This window comes from Triticum urartu, chromosome 6, assembly GCF_003073215.2.
Source record: "Triticum urartu cultivar G1812 chromosome 6, Tu2.1, whole genome shotgun sequence".
Taxonomy (NCBI): Eukaryota; Viridiplantae; Streptophyta; class Magnoliopsida; order Poales; family Poaceae; genus Triticum; species Triticum urartu.
In genome coordinates this window covers 44,307,009-44,319,901 of record NC_053027.1, presented here as the reverse complement: position 1 = coordinate 44,319,901, position 12,893 = coordinate 44,307,009, and the positions used below count along the sequence as shown (strand labels likewise).

Below are 12,893 nucleotides of genomic sequence, written 5' to 3'. Positions count from 1 at the left end.
TCTCATTCCTCTTTTTTGTTAGGGCGTAGGATACTCCATACACACTGACAAATATCCAGCAGCAATCTGGTTTTTATAAGCAACAAATTTGTTTAGAATTACAGTACTACTCCCTCCGTTCCAAAATAGATGACTCAACTTTGTACTAACTTAAATACAAAGTTAGTATAAAGTTGGGTCATCTATTTTAAAACGGAGGGAAGTACTTATCTACTGGTAATGTTGAAAACAGGTTCAGGAGCAGTATTATTTTAATGCCCTTAGCCTGTTAGGCAAATTACTTGCAAATCTATACAAGGGTGCGACCAAATTCATTTCAGTAAACTCAACTTTAATAAAAGACCAACTAGTAGGCAACCGAAGCGTGTTGATCATTAGCAGAATTTCTAGCTGATAGCACAGCTTGAAGTATACAGAAGCATCTCCTTCCAGATTAAACTTTCAAAAGAAAGTTTTTAACACCTTTTCATCCAAAAACATATATTGCACTTTTAACAGGAATAACTTCATAAGTTACTGGAATAACAGAGGAACTTTAGACTGGATATAGAGCAGACTTATGCGGAAGACAATCTTCAGGCATCAACACAATTTACAAAATGAGCACAAGACAGTGCAATCTTCAGGCATCAACGCTGTCGACGGCTGTCGGAAGGGGTCGGCTACTGACCGACCAATCATGGTTATGCTTATTGACATGGTACTCTGTCAGTATGAAATAGTCCTGAATTCAAACCGAGCTTCTCGGGAAGCTCTGTTTTCCACTTGTAGCAGCTTGTGTTTAGAAGCCACCGTTCCACTGCTGTAGTGATTTTTTACTTCAAATTCAATTTTGTCTAGCACCTTTGCATTCAATACAAAGAACCTCGCAAAGTCAACCTGTTTGGCATAGCCCTCAAATGACTTAAACACCACTTTCTTTAGATGGGTCTCGAGGCATTCGATTGGATGTAGTGGGTCATACTGAGGCTCATTTTCGTCATTCATCTCACGGTTTGTATGAAACTGCAAAACAGGAAGGAGAGGCATATGTCAAAGAATTCTATAGTATGTCAAACAAATCACACATTTCAAGAAAGCAAAGATGATTACTCACAATAACACAGAGCTTTTCCAAACAGGGGAACCACCTAAGGATGTTAAGAACTGCATGCAATTTCTGCTCAGAAGACTTGAGAGCTAAAACCTTCAAGGTGGGCATCGAGTTTGTTGAGCTAACTAGGCTTACTCCCTGAAGAAAACTAACAATGAACATCAAAAATATTATCTCTATGTATGAATGCTGACAGAAAGATTCGGAGATGCCGCTGAACCTACCTGGTAGAGTAGGAGCTTGGAGACGACGACAAAGAAAGGTCCCAATATCTGCAGATTAGGCGCCCTAATTACCCTGATAGTCACACTATCTTTTCTCTCACAATAAGGTACTAGTAACCTCACAAGGCGAGGAGCATCCTCGATGATCAGTTCCGCGGTTTCACCATAGCTATGACGGAAGATGATGGTCCTGATGGTCGGCGAGCGAAGACGGATGCAACCCACAGCACGAACGTTGGTCATGTATAAACTCTCCAGGGCATGGCAGCCGGAGAGCAGTCTGGGGAAGAGGTCCGCTGAGATGGAAACGCAAAATAGGGAGAGCTTCTTGAGGAAGGGGAAATTGATCATGGCCGGCTTGAAATCACAATGGCTGATCTTGGCGACAAGGATGTTGGATGCAGAGCGGAGAAGCGATGCCAGCAGCGGGGGTTTGGCGTAGGCGATGTCGAGCTCCTGGAGGTTGGCGAGGGCGCGGGAGGGGAGCCAGCTCTCCGGCTGGGCGCAGAGGTCGTCGGCGCCGTGGCAGTGGAAGGAGAATCTGCGTGCGGGGCCATGGTGCTGGGAGATTATCTGGGAGACGGCGGAAGGTGGGACGCCCGGGGGTCGGATGCTGACCTCGAGGTTGAGAGGCGCGGAGCGCCAGAGGTGGCGCCATCGGCGGGAGAGGACCCGCGTGCGGCCGCCGTCCTTGGTGGGGAGGAGGGAGATGATGGTGCCGAGGACGGCGTCGGGGAGCCAGCTGATGAAATCGTTGGCGGTGTCGTCGCAGTCGCCGCTCCGTGCCCGCTTCCCTGCGGTCCCATGGGATTCTGCCGCGCCCGCAGCCTCTTTATTATTCTGCATGGCCGGACGGAAAGATCTGGCGTCAATACTTCGCCGGCGGCTCCTCGCCGACTGGCGGCCGGACGCGGCTGGGGAACGGAGCGGGGATGGAGCGCGACGGAGAGATTGCGGATATTGGGGAGTGGTGCCCGCTATTTAACTGAGAAGAAATCGATGAACTGAACCGTCACCGAAAGTAACTGGCATCATCTACGCAGTTTGCCATCAGAGACTGTAGGAATGATTTACCCCTGATCACCTTGCCAAGAAACAAGAGAGAAAAAAAAGCCAGTCCAGTAAAAGAGCTCGCAGCAGTCTCCTCGAAAATCTCTTTCAGGTAATGTGCATTTAGGGGCTCTCATAATACTATTCCCAAATGTAAGTGTCACACATCATGTGCGTGGCACTCCGACTCTAACGTTTTTTGATGACAATTTCAATTACGCAAGCATACAGTAAGTTTCTATAAAAAATAAACTGAAGCAAAAAAATTGTCATGCTTCCAACCAAATGAAGCACGAAAGTTGTCATGCTTCCAATTAAAATGTCATCCTTGTGTAACTAAATTTGCCATAAAAATTGTTCAGAGTTGTCATGTGCTCGCAGCTGACATATAACACTTATCAGGGTCCTACATATATTGAAAGAGAAAAATGTGCCGTCGTAGTTTCTTTATAAATCTCTTCCTATAATATACCCTGACACATATCAGGGTCCTACTTTATCTTCCCTGCTTTCTTTCTCGCGGCGCGACGGAGCGGGCAGTCGTCGAGAGGCCAGCGGCGGTGAGGCAGCGGTGGTGCGGCACGAGGGCGAGGACGGGCGGCCGCGACGGCGCGATCGCACGATATGGTCATTGGCGGAGGGCGCACTGACATGGCACGGGTTGAAAAATTATTGAAACAGTTGCAACTTTCTTTCTTTTTGAGGAGAGATGGGGTGCTTTTCGGGAGAGATCCAAAAAAAAGTGGATGCTGGGGCAGGTTTTTTTGTCCTCAATGCCCCCTGTTTCTGCATTTTTTTGGGGGGAAGAGGGAAACTGGTGGAGATGCTCTAAAGAAATTTATATGATTAATTCAAAATTCACCTGCTACTGTAGTACGTTGGCAGCTGCCATCTCCGGGCTGGGTTAAACTAAACGTGGATGGATCCTACATCCCGGGACAAAGCAGTGGCGGTGCAGGCATGGTCTTACGAGATGAATCTGGAGGTATCATTTTTTCGTCTTGCCGCTTTCTTCGATCTTGCTCGTCCGCGCTGGAGGCGGAACTAGCGGCATGCATGGAAGGTGTGAACCTCGCATTGGACTGGACGGACAAGCCGGTGATCATCGAGTCAGACAGTCTGCAAGCTGTCCATTTCCTTCAGGATGATGGGCCTAATCGATCCTCAATGGCAACGTTGGTGGGGGAGACGAAGCGTCGTCTGCATGAAGGACATGGGCATCGCATAGTTCTTGTTCAAAGAGGAGCAAATGGTACAGCTCACTATATGGCTCAGTATGGCCGCACTTCTGAACGAACTGCTAGATGGCTGAGCAATGGCCCTGAGGATCTGTGTAACCTCTGTCAAAACGACTGTATCTCTTTGATTTGATCAATATAATCTTGTTTGACCCGCAAAAAAAAATTCAAAATTCACGCGTGGATTTTTTGAGAGAAATAGTAGGACTCTATTGTGTATTTTTATTAAAATTTAATAAATAAATCATTGTTCGATACAAAAAGAACATGAAAATAAGAAGTACACCCTTTGTAAAGAAATATGAGAGTTTTTAGACGAATACCCATTTCGGAGCCCAGACTCATCTGCACTCGGTCAAGATATTTTTTACAAAAAATACAAGAAGTTCCATTTTTGTTTCGCATGGTAGATAATTTGGTGTGTGATCTGCGCTTCAGATTTTAGATCATTTGGACATATGAATAACTCTCAGAAAAAAAAGACAAATCGGGTCAGACTAGTACATGAACAGTAAACTCTTTACATACCTCAAATTTGTCTTTTTTACCGAGACTACTCAGATGTCCAAATAATCTAAAATTTGGAGCGCACTTCACACACCAAATTATCTACCATGCAAAAAAAATCGAATTTTTTTAATTTTTTCTAGTATTACTTTAGAATTTTTTCTTCATCAGGGGTGCAAATGAGTCTGGGCACCGAATCAATGTTTCTGTGGTTAGATCACTACATTAATGATCTAAGTGCTCTTATATTTCTTTATGGAGGGGGTATAATATAATGCTCGACAACAAGAGAGAAAGCTCTGTCTGAAAGCTATGACCCAAGCTGGGAAGTTGTTGTATTCCTGTCTCTTAGCTCTGGAAATGGTCCACTGAAGCTCCTCTTTAAAAAGGTTCCTGCAAGTGTAAAGATTGGGAGGAATGCCTTTAAATATAAAATCATTCTTGGTAATCCAGATGGGCCAGCCAACAAGGATGATAATCTCAAAAGAGAAAGGGACAAGTAACAATTGTTGGAGGTTATCAGTCTGTATCTCTTTTTGTCTGTTTGGGTCGGCCCGGTGAACACCCATGTCCGTTTTCGTATTTGGGTCGGCGTATGCGCCCAACACTGACCCAACCTAATTCTTAGTTCGCGCTAAGAAAATAGAACACAATATTTCAAAAATAGAAAAAGATTAATTAAACATTAATGCCGGCCACAAAGGCCGGCGAGAATTCATGCGTCCACATTACATTAACTAAAACATTAATTAAAACTAAACTACGAGGCGGCGCGCTGCCCTAGTCCTCCTCGTCGACGTCGGGGCCGGTGAAGTCGATCAGCGTCGGCGCTGGGCCGGCCCATGGGAACATCATATTCCAAAACATGGCGATGTCGGCCGCTGGGGGTTGTGCCGCCGCCGGCTGGGCACGTCGCGCTCCAGCCGCTCGAGGTACTCGCCCTCGCGGCGCTCCTCGACCACCCTTCGCTGGCTCCTAGGTAGACTGGTGGCGGAGGGATGCCTGGGATCCTCACCGACGATGAGAAGTGAACATCGGGATACACCCCGTCTTCCTGACTTCAGTTATCTCTAACCCTTCCCCGCATTGTACATATTCACCCCCTCTGTCCATCTCGATCCTTACAAACATTCCAGCTCCATGCCTCATCCACCACCCACCCACATTTGGGCACCAGAAGCTATGACCCAAGTGACAGCTTCGGTGCATAACACCGGTCCCTCAGCCGGAACAGCTCCAAGAATGATGCCCCCAACAGGGTACCAAGACACAAGTGACGCCATCGTATGGTCCCGAGGGTTTCTATAGCTAGGGTTTCCTGTGGAGCAATAGGGTTGGGAGAAGATAACCACATTAATGATGCCTTCATTAAGGTAACGTCGCTTGAGGCGCCATTGTCATCAGCTCGTACTGCTTCCGAGCTTTGCTTTCGTCGTTCCTCTCGCCTCCCAAGCCCGTATGCCAGCTAGTTCACCCGAACCACCATACATGCTACCTTCCTCGTTGTAGAGAGGGCCATGCTAGGATCGTAGGCCAAGGGCTCCGCACCCGCTAGATCTGGAACTCCGGATGAAGGGCAATGTGCAACCTAGCGTGACCGCTAGTCGGGCAGCCACTGGGAGGGACGTCATGGCTGTGATGCCGCCATGCCGAGCAACTGGAGCAGGCGCGTGTCACCAGAAGACGCCGCCTAGGCCAAGCCAAGGACCTTGTGCCCGACAAATCTGAAATCAAGGGCGGAGCAGTGTCTTGGCGAGGTCAGCAGTCTGGCTAGGACTGGAAGGTCGTCGATGCCCGGGGTGCCGTCATGCCAAGAAACCTAAGCAAGGGTGCACGACCAGTCCGAATCAGGATCAGACACCACGGAGAGCAGCAAGGACACCTAGATCGGACGTCACCAGGAGTAGCAGGGATGCCGTGACAGGACGCAACAACCCATGCGCCTCAGCGTGTCTGGGAACCGCAACTACCAGGGAGAGCTCCGGCGTCGGGTACCGCCGCTACAACAGCCAAGAACCACCAAGGAAAAGGCGCGATGCACAGTGAGAGCTATCCTAGGCCCCACCGTTCATGACATGAGTTTAGCCCAACATCCTCCGACGCCGGCTAGGAAATCTGAATGAGAGGAGGGGCGGCTAGGTTTTTTCGTGTCACCCGTGAGATCGCCATGATATTCCATTCCATCTTATTGTGAGGCCAAACACAAGATGTATATTTGGGTGGACTTGTGTTGCTGACAAAGGGCCCCACTCCATGGACCTACCTTTCCTCACTTCCCTCTCACATTGCTGTATTGCAACTTCGTCTGGTCGGTAGGCATAGGCCGACGGATAATCCCGGATAAGCCGCAAGCAACACCAATGGCGCCGCCGCTCTTGCTCCTCCTGCTGCTGCCGCTCCTCGCCGTGGCTGCCGAGGCCGTCCCTCCCACGCCGACGCCGCGGTCCAACCCCGCGGCAGCAGCAGGCGGCGGTGCTCCCCCGGTGCCGACGCCGACGCCGTGGCCGGAGCAGTTCCACGCGGTGATGTTCACGAACCTGACCGAGAGCGGCGGCCGGCTGCAGCTCATCGACCTCTACTACGACTGGCCCCGCGGCCGCAACCTGAACCTCATCCGCAACCAGCTCTCCGGCGACCCGACCTACGACGTGGAGTGGACCAACGGCACCTCCTACATCTTCGACTCCGCCTCCTGCCGCACCATACGCTTCCCCGTCGGCGTCCTGCCCCCGGACTGGCTCCACGGCGCCGTCTACCTCGGCCGCGAGACCACCGACGGCTTCGACTGCCACCTCTGGACCAAGGTCGATTTCGTGTGGTACTACGAGGACGTCCTCACCCACCGCCCCGTCCGCTGGAACTTCTTCAATGGTACGCCCCCCACAGATCCATCCATCATTGCCTGTAAATTGTACTGATTTATTGAATCTTGTGCAACCGTCAGTCCATATATATCTTCGCTCTGTTTCATGGGGAGAGAATGTGGCGATGATACGTTTTGCTCCACGAAATTCAGTCCATATCTGAAATGGATTCAGTCTGAACTCCAAAATAATTCCCTAGTTTCTTGATGTGGCAGCACAGTGCACGCTTTGTTTATTTGGTTTCAGTTGGGTCAAGAACCCAAGAATCTGGTTGCTTCTCCATGGGGAATCGACCGTCAAATTTCGATGTTCTGAACAACCTCTTCAACTCCTGTTGAGCAATTCAATTTCAGTTCCTTGATGCTGTGCTACTCCTTTCCTTTCCCAGGGATGCAGCAGCATGTGATGAGCTTCGAGGTGGGCGGGGTGCTAGAGGACTCCCACTGGCAGGCACCCTCGCACTGCTTCGCTCACGATGCCGCCGCCACCGCCACCGGAGCCGATGCGACGAGCAGCCTCCTCAGGCTCGCACGGACGACCGCAGCGGCTGTAACATCTTCTGCGGCTTAAAAAGTAGAGTTGGATTCCCACCGGTGATCTTTACATTTCATTATGGATCTATTATTTATGCTACTCTTGTGTTGTGTAACAAATCAAGTGTGGAGCTGGTTTTCGTCTCAGCCTCCTGACAACACCATGATGCTTTCATGGTAACATTAGCAAATTATTTTCAAATTTGAAGTTCTTTCTTTGAAAAAGGATCAGATCTATTACTCCTCCAAAGTTGTACTAAAGCGCGGATTAAGGCATAGCCTAGCGGTGAAAAGGGGTTGATGCCTTCCCACCCATCCAGGTTCAAGACATGGTAGCTGTAATTGAGTTTGTTGCATCAATTATGTTGTAAGGGTTTCCTTTGCGGTCTTTTCAAAAAAGTTGTAATAAAGCAGTATCAATTAATATGGATCAAAAGGAGTATAAAAGTTCATCAAAAATAAAAAGCATCTTAAATATAATAAAAATAATACCGAGATTCCAAGATGTCAATGACAATCAAAAAGTCTTCATGCACCTTCCTTTAAGGACCAGCGTCTTGGAGCCGTAGTCGCCGTCATTGAACCCTTACATAGATTTGAAGCACCTAACACCAAATCTCACCACACGATATGAAACTCTAACCTCACTGAAGAAGAAGAGTCACCATCTGCCCAAGCACCGCACCCACAAGGAGTAAAAAAACCAAAAGTAACTACTAACCGGAGCGGAGGAATCGGGATTCCCCTCTCCGCCAGAGGCCGCTGGAGCGGCAAGTAGAAGGGAGGAAAATCCTCAGACTCGTCGGTGAAGCCTCAAGGGAAGGGTTTGGCCAAGCCGTTAGTTGAGGAAAAGTAGCTTATTAAACGGTGTGGTTTCTTTTCTAGAGACTTTCAAATTTGAAGTTAAACCTTTTATCTCCCAAACCTTTAACCCGGTTGATGATCTGCTTCCACTGTTAGCTTTCTTGTGACGACATCTTTGAAACTAGATTCCATGTTGGTATGTTTTGATAACTTATTTTTTTGTCAGTACTTGTCAGATTGTTGCCACCTACTTGTCATGTTATTATCCATTTAGTTGTCAGATTAATAAATAACTTAGTTGCTAGAAATTTGAATGCTGGTATACGAGACTAAAAGACTTGCTTGATGATACTTTTGTAGATTGTAGTTTGATACAGACGTAGTGGTTAAACTGAGCTCGAGCTCAGATGAATAGTAAAATCAAAAAAGTAAAAATAAATAAAAAATTAAAATCTATTTTTTTAGAAAACATTGACAAATATTTTTGATTGCTTGCAATGTTTCAACATTGGATTGGACAAACTGTTTATTTTTTATTGGGAAAAATAAAAATAAACAAAAGACTAGCCTTAGGAAGGCTTTAACCCAAGACCAACCCAAGCAAACTTGCACACGCTAATTAATTTTCCAGTAGAGAGGTTCAATAGTACTAGACTAAATTATACCTTCTAAACCCTACCGCCAAAGACTATGGCAGTAGGGTATTTTCAACATCGAACGAGCATGACGGCACAATCAAGTCTTACTGCCACAACCCTTGACAGTAGGCTGCGTTACCCTACCGTAAGAAAGATGGCAGTAGAAAAAGGATCGGATGACAATTTTTTCTCGAACCGGGGTCAAATCATATGCTAAGGTTTTGAAAAAGGGTCAAAACAGTGAATTCGGCCGCGCATGTACGCTACTCCTACAACAGTGGCGGTAATCTAAAATAGTGGTGGCATTTATTTTTAAAAGGACGCATGTAGAGATGTATGCACCCCCCACAAATTTGTTTGCAGATTAAGAAAATGATATGTGCAGTACTGTTGAAAGTTGAAAGTACTACTGATCTAAACATTCTTATATTTTTTTTACCGAGCAAGTACTTTTTTTTTGCATTTTCTGTTTTGAACTTCTGCCTTCGCAAATAAAAAAAATAAAAAACAAATCGTGGGCTTCGATGTTTGTCTAGCCATGGGCCATCCATGGGCTGTCGAAGCATCAGAACAAAATGGACGCGAAGTGGAGTGCCCCCGTGAGTCTTGCCTACTGGTTCGAGCCCACCGCTGCTCCCCACAAGCGAGCTCTAGGGCGAGATGAGCAGCCGCCGCCGCCGCCACGCCCGCTCGCCGCTGGACGACGACGACCTCCTCTCCGAGATCCTGCTCCGCCTCCCCCCGCAGCCGTCATCACTCCCGCGCGCATCCCTCGTCTGCAAGCGGTGGCACGGCCTCGTCTCCGACCCCGGCTTCTTCCGCCGCTTCCGCCTCCGCCACCGCCGCGACCCTCCTCTCCTCGGTTTCTTTGACAGATACGGAGCTCCGTTCCGGCCTGCCCTGGAGGCCCCCAATCGTGTTCCTCCCGAGCGCTTCTCCTTGCAGCACCACGAGGATGAGATGCACTCCTTTTCCCATGGATGCCGCCATGGTCTCGTGCCCATCTCCCTTCTGAAGCGTCGCCAGGTCCTGGTCTGGGACCCCGTCACTGGCGACCAGCACCGCATTCCCTTTCCCGCGCCGTTTGATACAGCGAAGGCCATGGTCAACGCGGCGGTGCTTCGCGATGCGGGAGACGTCCAGCACTTCCAGGTGGTCTTGGCAGTGGCAGGCACCGATGCCGAACATCATACGCGAGCGCTCGCTTGTATGTACTCGTCAAAGACCGGCTTATGGGGGGATCTCGTCTCAACACCCATTCCATACCAGGCTAATGGGTACCGTATTCCCACATTGGTTTATACCGATGATGCTGTTCTGGATGGATGTTCCCTTTACTGGAAGCTTGTGGGGAATTTGATTGGAATTCTTGAGTTTGATCTGAAGAAGCAGAGTCTAGCTGTGATACAGGTGCCAGTGGACATCCTCGAAGGTAACAGCTTGCAGGTTATGCGGGCTGAGGGTGGTGGGCTCAGTCTCCTCTTCGTGTCAAACTCCGACTACACCGCCCGGTTATGGAAGAGGAAGACCAATCGTCATGGTGTTGCTTCATGGGAGCTTGCAAGAAGTATTGACCTGGGCAAGCTACTTTCCCTGGAATCAGAGGAGAAACGTCCCCTAATGATACTAGGGTATGCTGAACAGAATAATGCGGTGTTTCTGTGGACAGTTATCAGCGTCTTAATGATCCAGCTTGAGTCACTGAAGTTCAAGAAGCTTTTTGAAAGAATGACCTTTTCTCACTATCATCCATTCGAAAGTGTCTACGGTGCAGGTAATAGCATGCCTTACATTGTGGGTACAACAAAACCAGGTTATTTTTCGACAATCGGCTGATGAAATTATGTTCATATCATTTCTTGTTGAGCCAACAATTTTAGGTAGTGTCATATCATTTGTTCCTTTGCTGCTTGATGATCTCTGTATAGCGATGGTGTTCTGTGGTACTCTGTTCTGAATACAAGATTGGCAAATTCTTTGTAGAATAATCGAACTAAATTTCATCATTGTCTGCCCATTGATAGGTGCAAGAATTGTATAATGGTAGTGTTAGTTCATACCTGCAGTGCCATTTTTCTTCAAGAGGAGATACACAATTTTTTGGAAGTTGACTACATGAAAAAACTGGCTCGAACCCTCTTGAGGCTTAAGCCTAGTTATATTTATTTCATTCTGTAGACTATATCTGCTGATATTGCTAACAGTCTTAATAACCACTTGGTTTGAAAATTATGAATAATTGTTCATTTATCACTTCTAGGATTGTCCTCACTGTGGCAAGTCCATTTGTACCCGGAAAATAATAATAACCAGAGTTCATTTTTATCATTTTGTGCTAAATTTATCAAACTGAGTTATTTTTCTCGAAGTACAGCTATGGATTTATCTGTATACGTAGTTGTTGCCTCCTCGTTTCTGTTTGTATTTCCTCGGAATGTCTTTGTGTCGTTTGTTTTGGGTTGGAGCCTAATCTCTCTTTTCGGTTTACTGATAACTGTTATTGGTTCAAAGTAGGGCTCTCATCATATGAGGTAGGAAATAGCAAAGCTTGATATCATATCATAAGAATAGGGGAGGAACTAAGCCACTAATGCTTGGCGCCACATGACACATTGTTCGATTTCTTATGCTGTAGGAGCATGTATTACTGGTGGACACGACAGGGCTGAGCTTATGCTCAATGCGTAAGATGATTGTCGGTCTACTAAAGCAGGTAAGCTTATCTTATACTGACATTCTGCCTCCTATCTACTGGTTGTGCTCTTTTGTTTGCCCTCCATTCTATCCGGCTCCTTTGCTTTCGGTTATACCTCTTTACTACTCTCCAAGTTCGTTTTGGTACTGTGGGCTCTTCTTTCTCTAGCTTCTCTCCATTGACTTATGATTTTGGACCCTTCCCCATTCCCTATTTGTGCCCCCTGAATATTGGAATGCTGTAATGCTAAGTAGTAATAAATGAAGCACTAGCCCCTTACTGTGCTTGGGGATATATTTCTGCTTTTGTTTACTCTCACAGAATTGCTTCAACTATTTTTTCCTGTGGTTATGGGTCTATCAAGTCCTAGTGTGATTTGCATGTTGTCTCGTCTAACAAGTACTCCCTCTGTAAAGAAATATAAGGGCATTTAGATCACTAAAGTAGTGGTCTAAACGCTCTTATATTTCTTTACGGAGGGAGTAATTGATAGCTAAAAACACATGAACATATCGTTTCATAGTTCCTTTATTTATATGGATTTATTATGATGCCATTTCACATTGCTGGTTATTTTGGATTATTGTGATACCTGGTGAACAAATGATTTTTTTTTTGAGGTAATGGGCAGCTACACCCTTTCATTCATCCATAATTAGTTCATTACAGATAATGGTCCTAATTACATCAGGGAACTCATTAATCCAGCAGGACCAAACATCATGCTCTGCCGATTTCGCCAGAACATGTGCTGCCTCATTACAACTACGATTGACATGAATAAAAGTACAAGATACAAACTTTGTGGCACATTTTCTAATATCATGGACTATGGCTCCAATAGGGGACCTATCAAAACCTAAACCCTTGACCTTGTTGATCACTGACAGGCAATCAGATGCTACCATGATGTTCTGTATGCCAAGGTTATTGGCAAGGATTAAGGCTTGACGAAGTGCCATGGCTTCTGCTACTTCAGGAATTTGAATTCGTTCAAAGTAACCTCTATTCGCAGCCTGCACCCTTCCCCGGTGATCACGTATTACCACACCAAAGCCCGCTCTTGCAGATTGGGAGAATGTCGCTGCATCCACATTGACGAGCATCGACCCATCCGGCGGCGGAGACCGTTTTTGGTTTGACTTCAAGGTCTCACGTCTAATGGAAGTGGTCGAACTAAAATGATGCATATTGATAAATTCAACATAAGCTTTGATCTTTCCCACCACACGAAGAGGATGATTTAA

At 46.9% G+C, this 12,893-nt stretch overlaps 3 protein-coding genes across 3 annotated transcripts; 2 read left to right on the top strand and 1 right to left on the bottom strand.

Annotated features, from left to right (window-relative positions):
- Positions 1 to 530: 530 nt before the first annotated feature.
- On the bottom strand, positions 531 to 1,252 carry LOC125513867. Its single transcript, XM_048679074.1, has 2 exons — positions 1,097 to 1,252; positions 531 to 1,005 (listed from the first exon to the last, which is right to left on the bottom strand). Exons 1-2 carry the CDS (start codon positions 1,199 to 1,201, stop codon positions 709 to 711), a joined length of 402 nt encoding a protein of 133 aa, XP_048535031.1. The 5' UTR covers positions 1,202 to 1,252; the 3' UTR covers positions 531 to 708.
- Positions 1,253 to 6,385: 5,133 nt separating this feature from the next.
- On the top strand, positions 6,386 to 7,734 carry LOC125515418 (uncharacterized protein At4g14100-like). The gene is made up of 2 exons (XM_048680889.1): positions 6,386 to 6,983; positions 7,365 to 7,734. The coding sequence occupies exons 1-2, from the start codon at positions 6,473 to 6,475 to the stop codon at positions 7,544 to 7,546; spliced, it is 693 nt and encodes a 230-aa protein (XP_048536846.1). The 5' UTR covers positions 6,386 to 6,472; the 3' UTR covers positions 7,547 to 7,734.
- A 1,834-nt stretch (positions 7,735 to 9,568) lies between these two features.
- Positions 9,569 to 12,021, top strand: LOC125515851. Its single transcript, XM_048681347.1, has 2 exons — positions 9,569 to 10,725; positions 11,587 to 12,021. The coding sequence occupies exons 1-2, from the start codon at positions 9,612 to 9,614 to the stop codon at positions 11,637 to 11,639; spliced, it is 1,167 nt and encodes a 388-aa protein (XP_048537304.1). The 5' UTR covers positions 9,569 to 9,611; the 3' UTR covers positions 11,640 to 12,021.
- The last annotated feature ends 872 nt before the right edge of the window (positions 12,022 to 12,893 follow it).

What these genes read in the sequence shown, in the direction of transcription:
- LOC125515851 (XM_048681347.1), top strand. Translation starts at nt 9,612, where the DNA reads ATGAGCAGCCGCCGCCGCCGCCACGCCCGCTCGCCGCTGGACGACGAC. An exon ending in CGAAAGTGTCTACGGTGCAG is followed by an intron (nt 10,726 to 11,586) that starts GTAATAGCATGC and finishes CTTATGCTGTAG; the next exon opens with GAGCATGTATTACTGGTGGA.
- LOC125515418 (XM_048680889.1), top strand. Translation starts at nt 6,473, where the DNA reads ATGGCGCCGCCGCTCTTGCTCCTCCTGCTGCTGCCGCTCCTCGCCGTG. An exon ending in CCGCTGGAACTTCTTCAATG is followed by an intron (nt 6,984 to 7,364) that starts GTACGCCCCCCA and finishes TTCCTTTCCCAG; the next exon opens with GGATGCAGCAGCATGTGATG.
- LOC125513867 (XM_048679074.1), bottom strand. Translation starts at nt 1,201, where the DNA reads ATGCCCACCTTGAAGGTTTTAGCTCTCAAGTCTTCTGAGCAGAAATTG. An exon ending in TGGAAAAGCTCTGTGTTATT is followed by an intron (nt 1,006 to 1,096) that starts GTGAGTAATCAT and finishes CCTGTTTTGCAG; the next exon opens with TTTCATACAAACCGTGAGAT.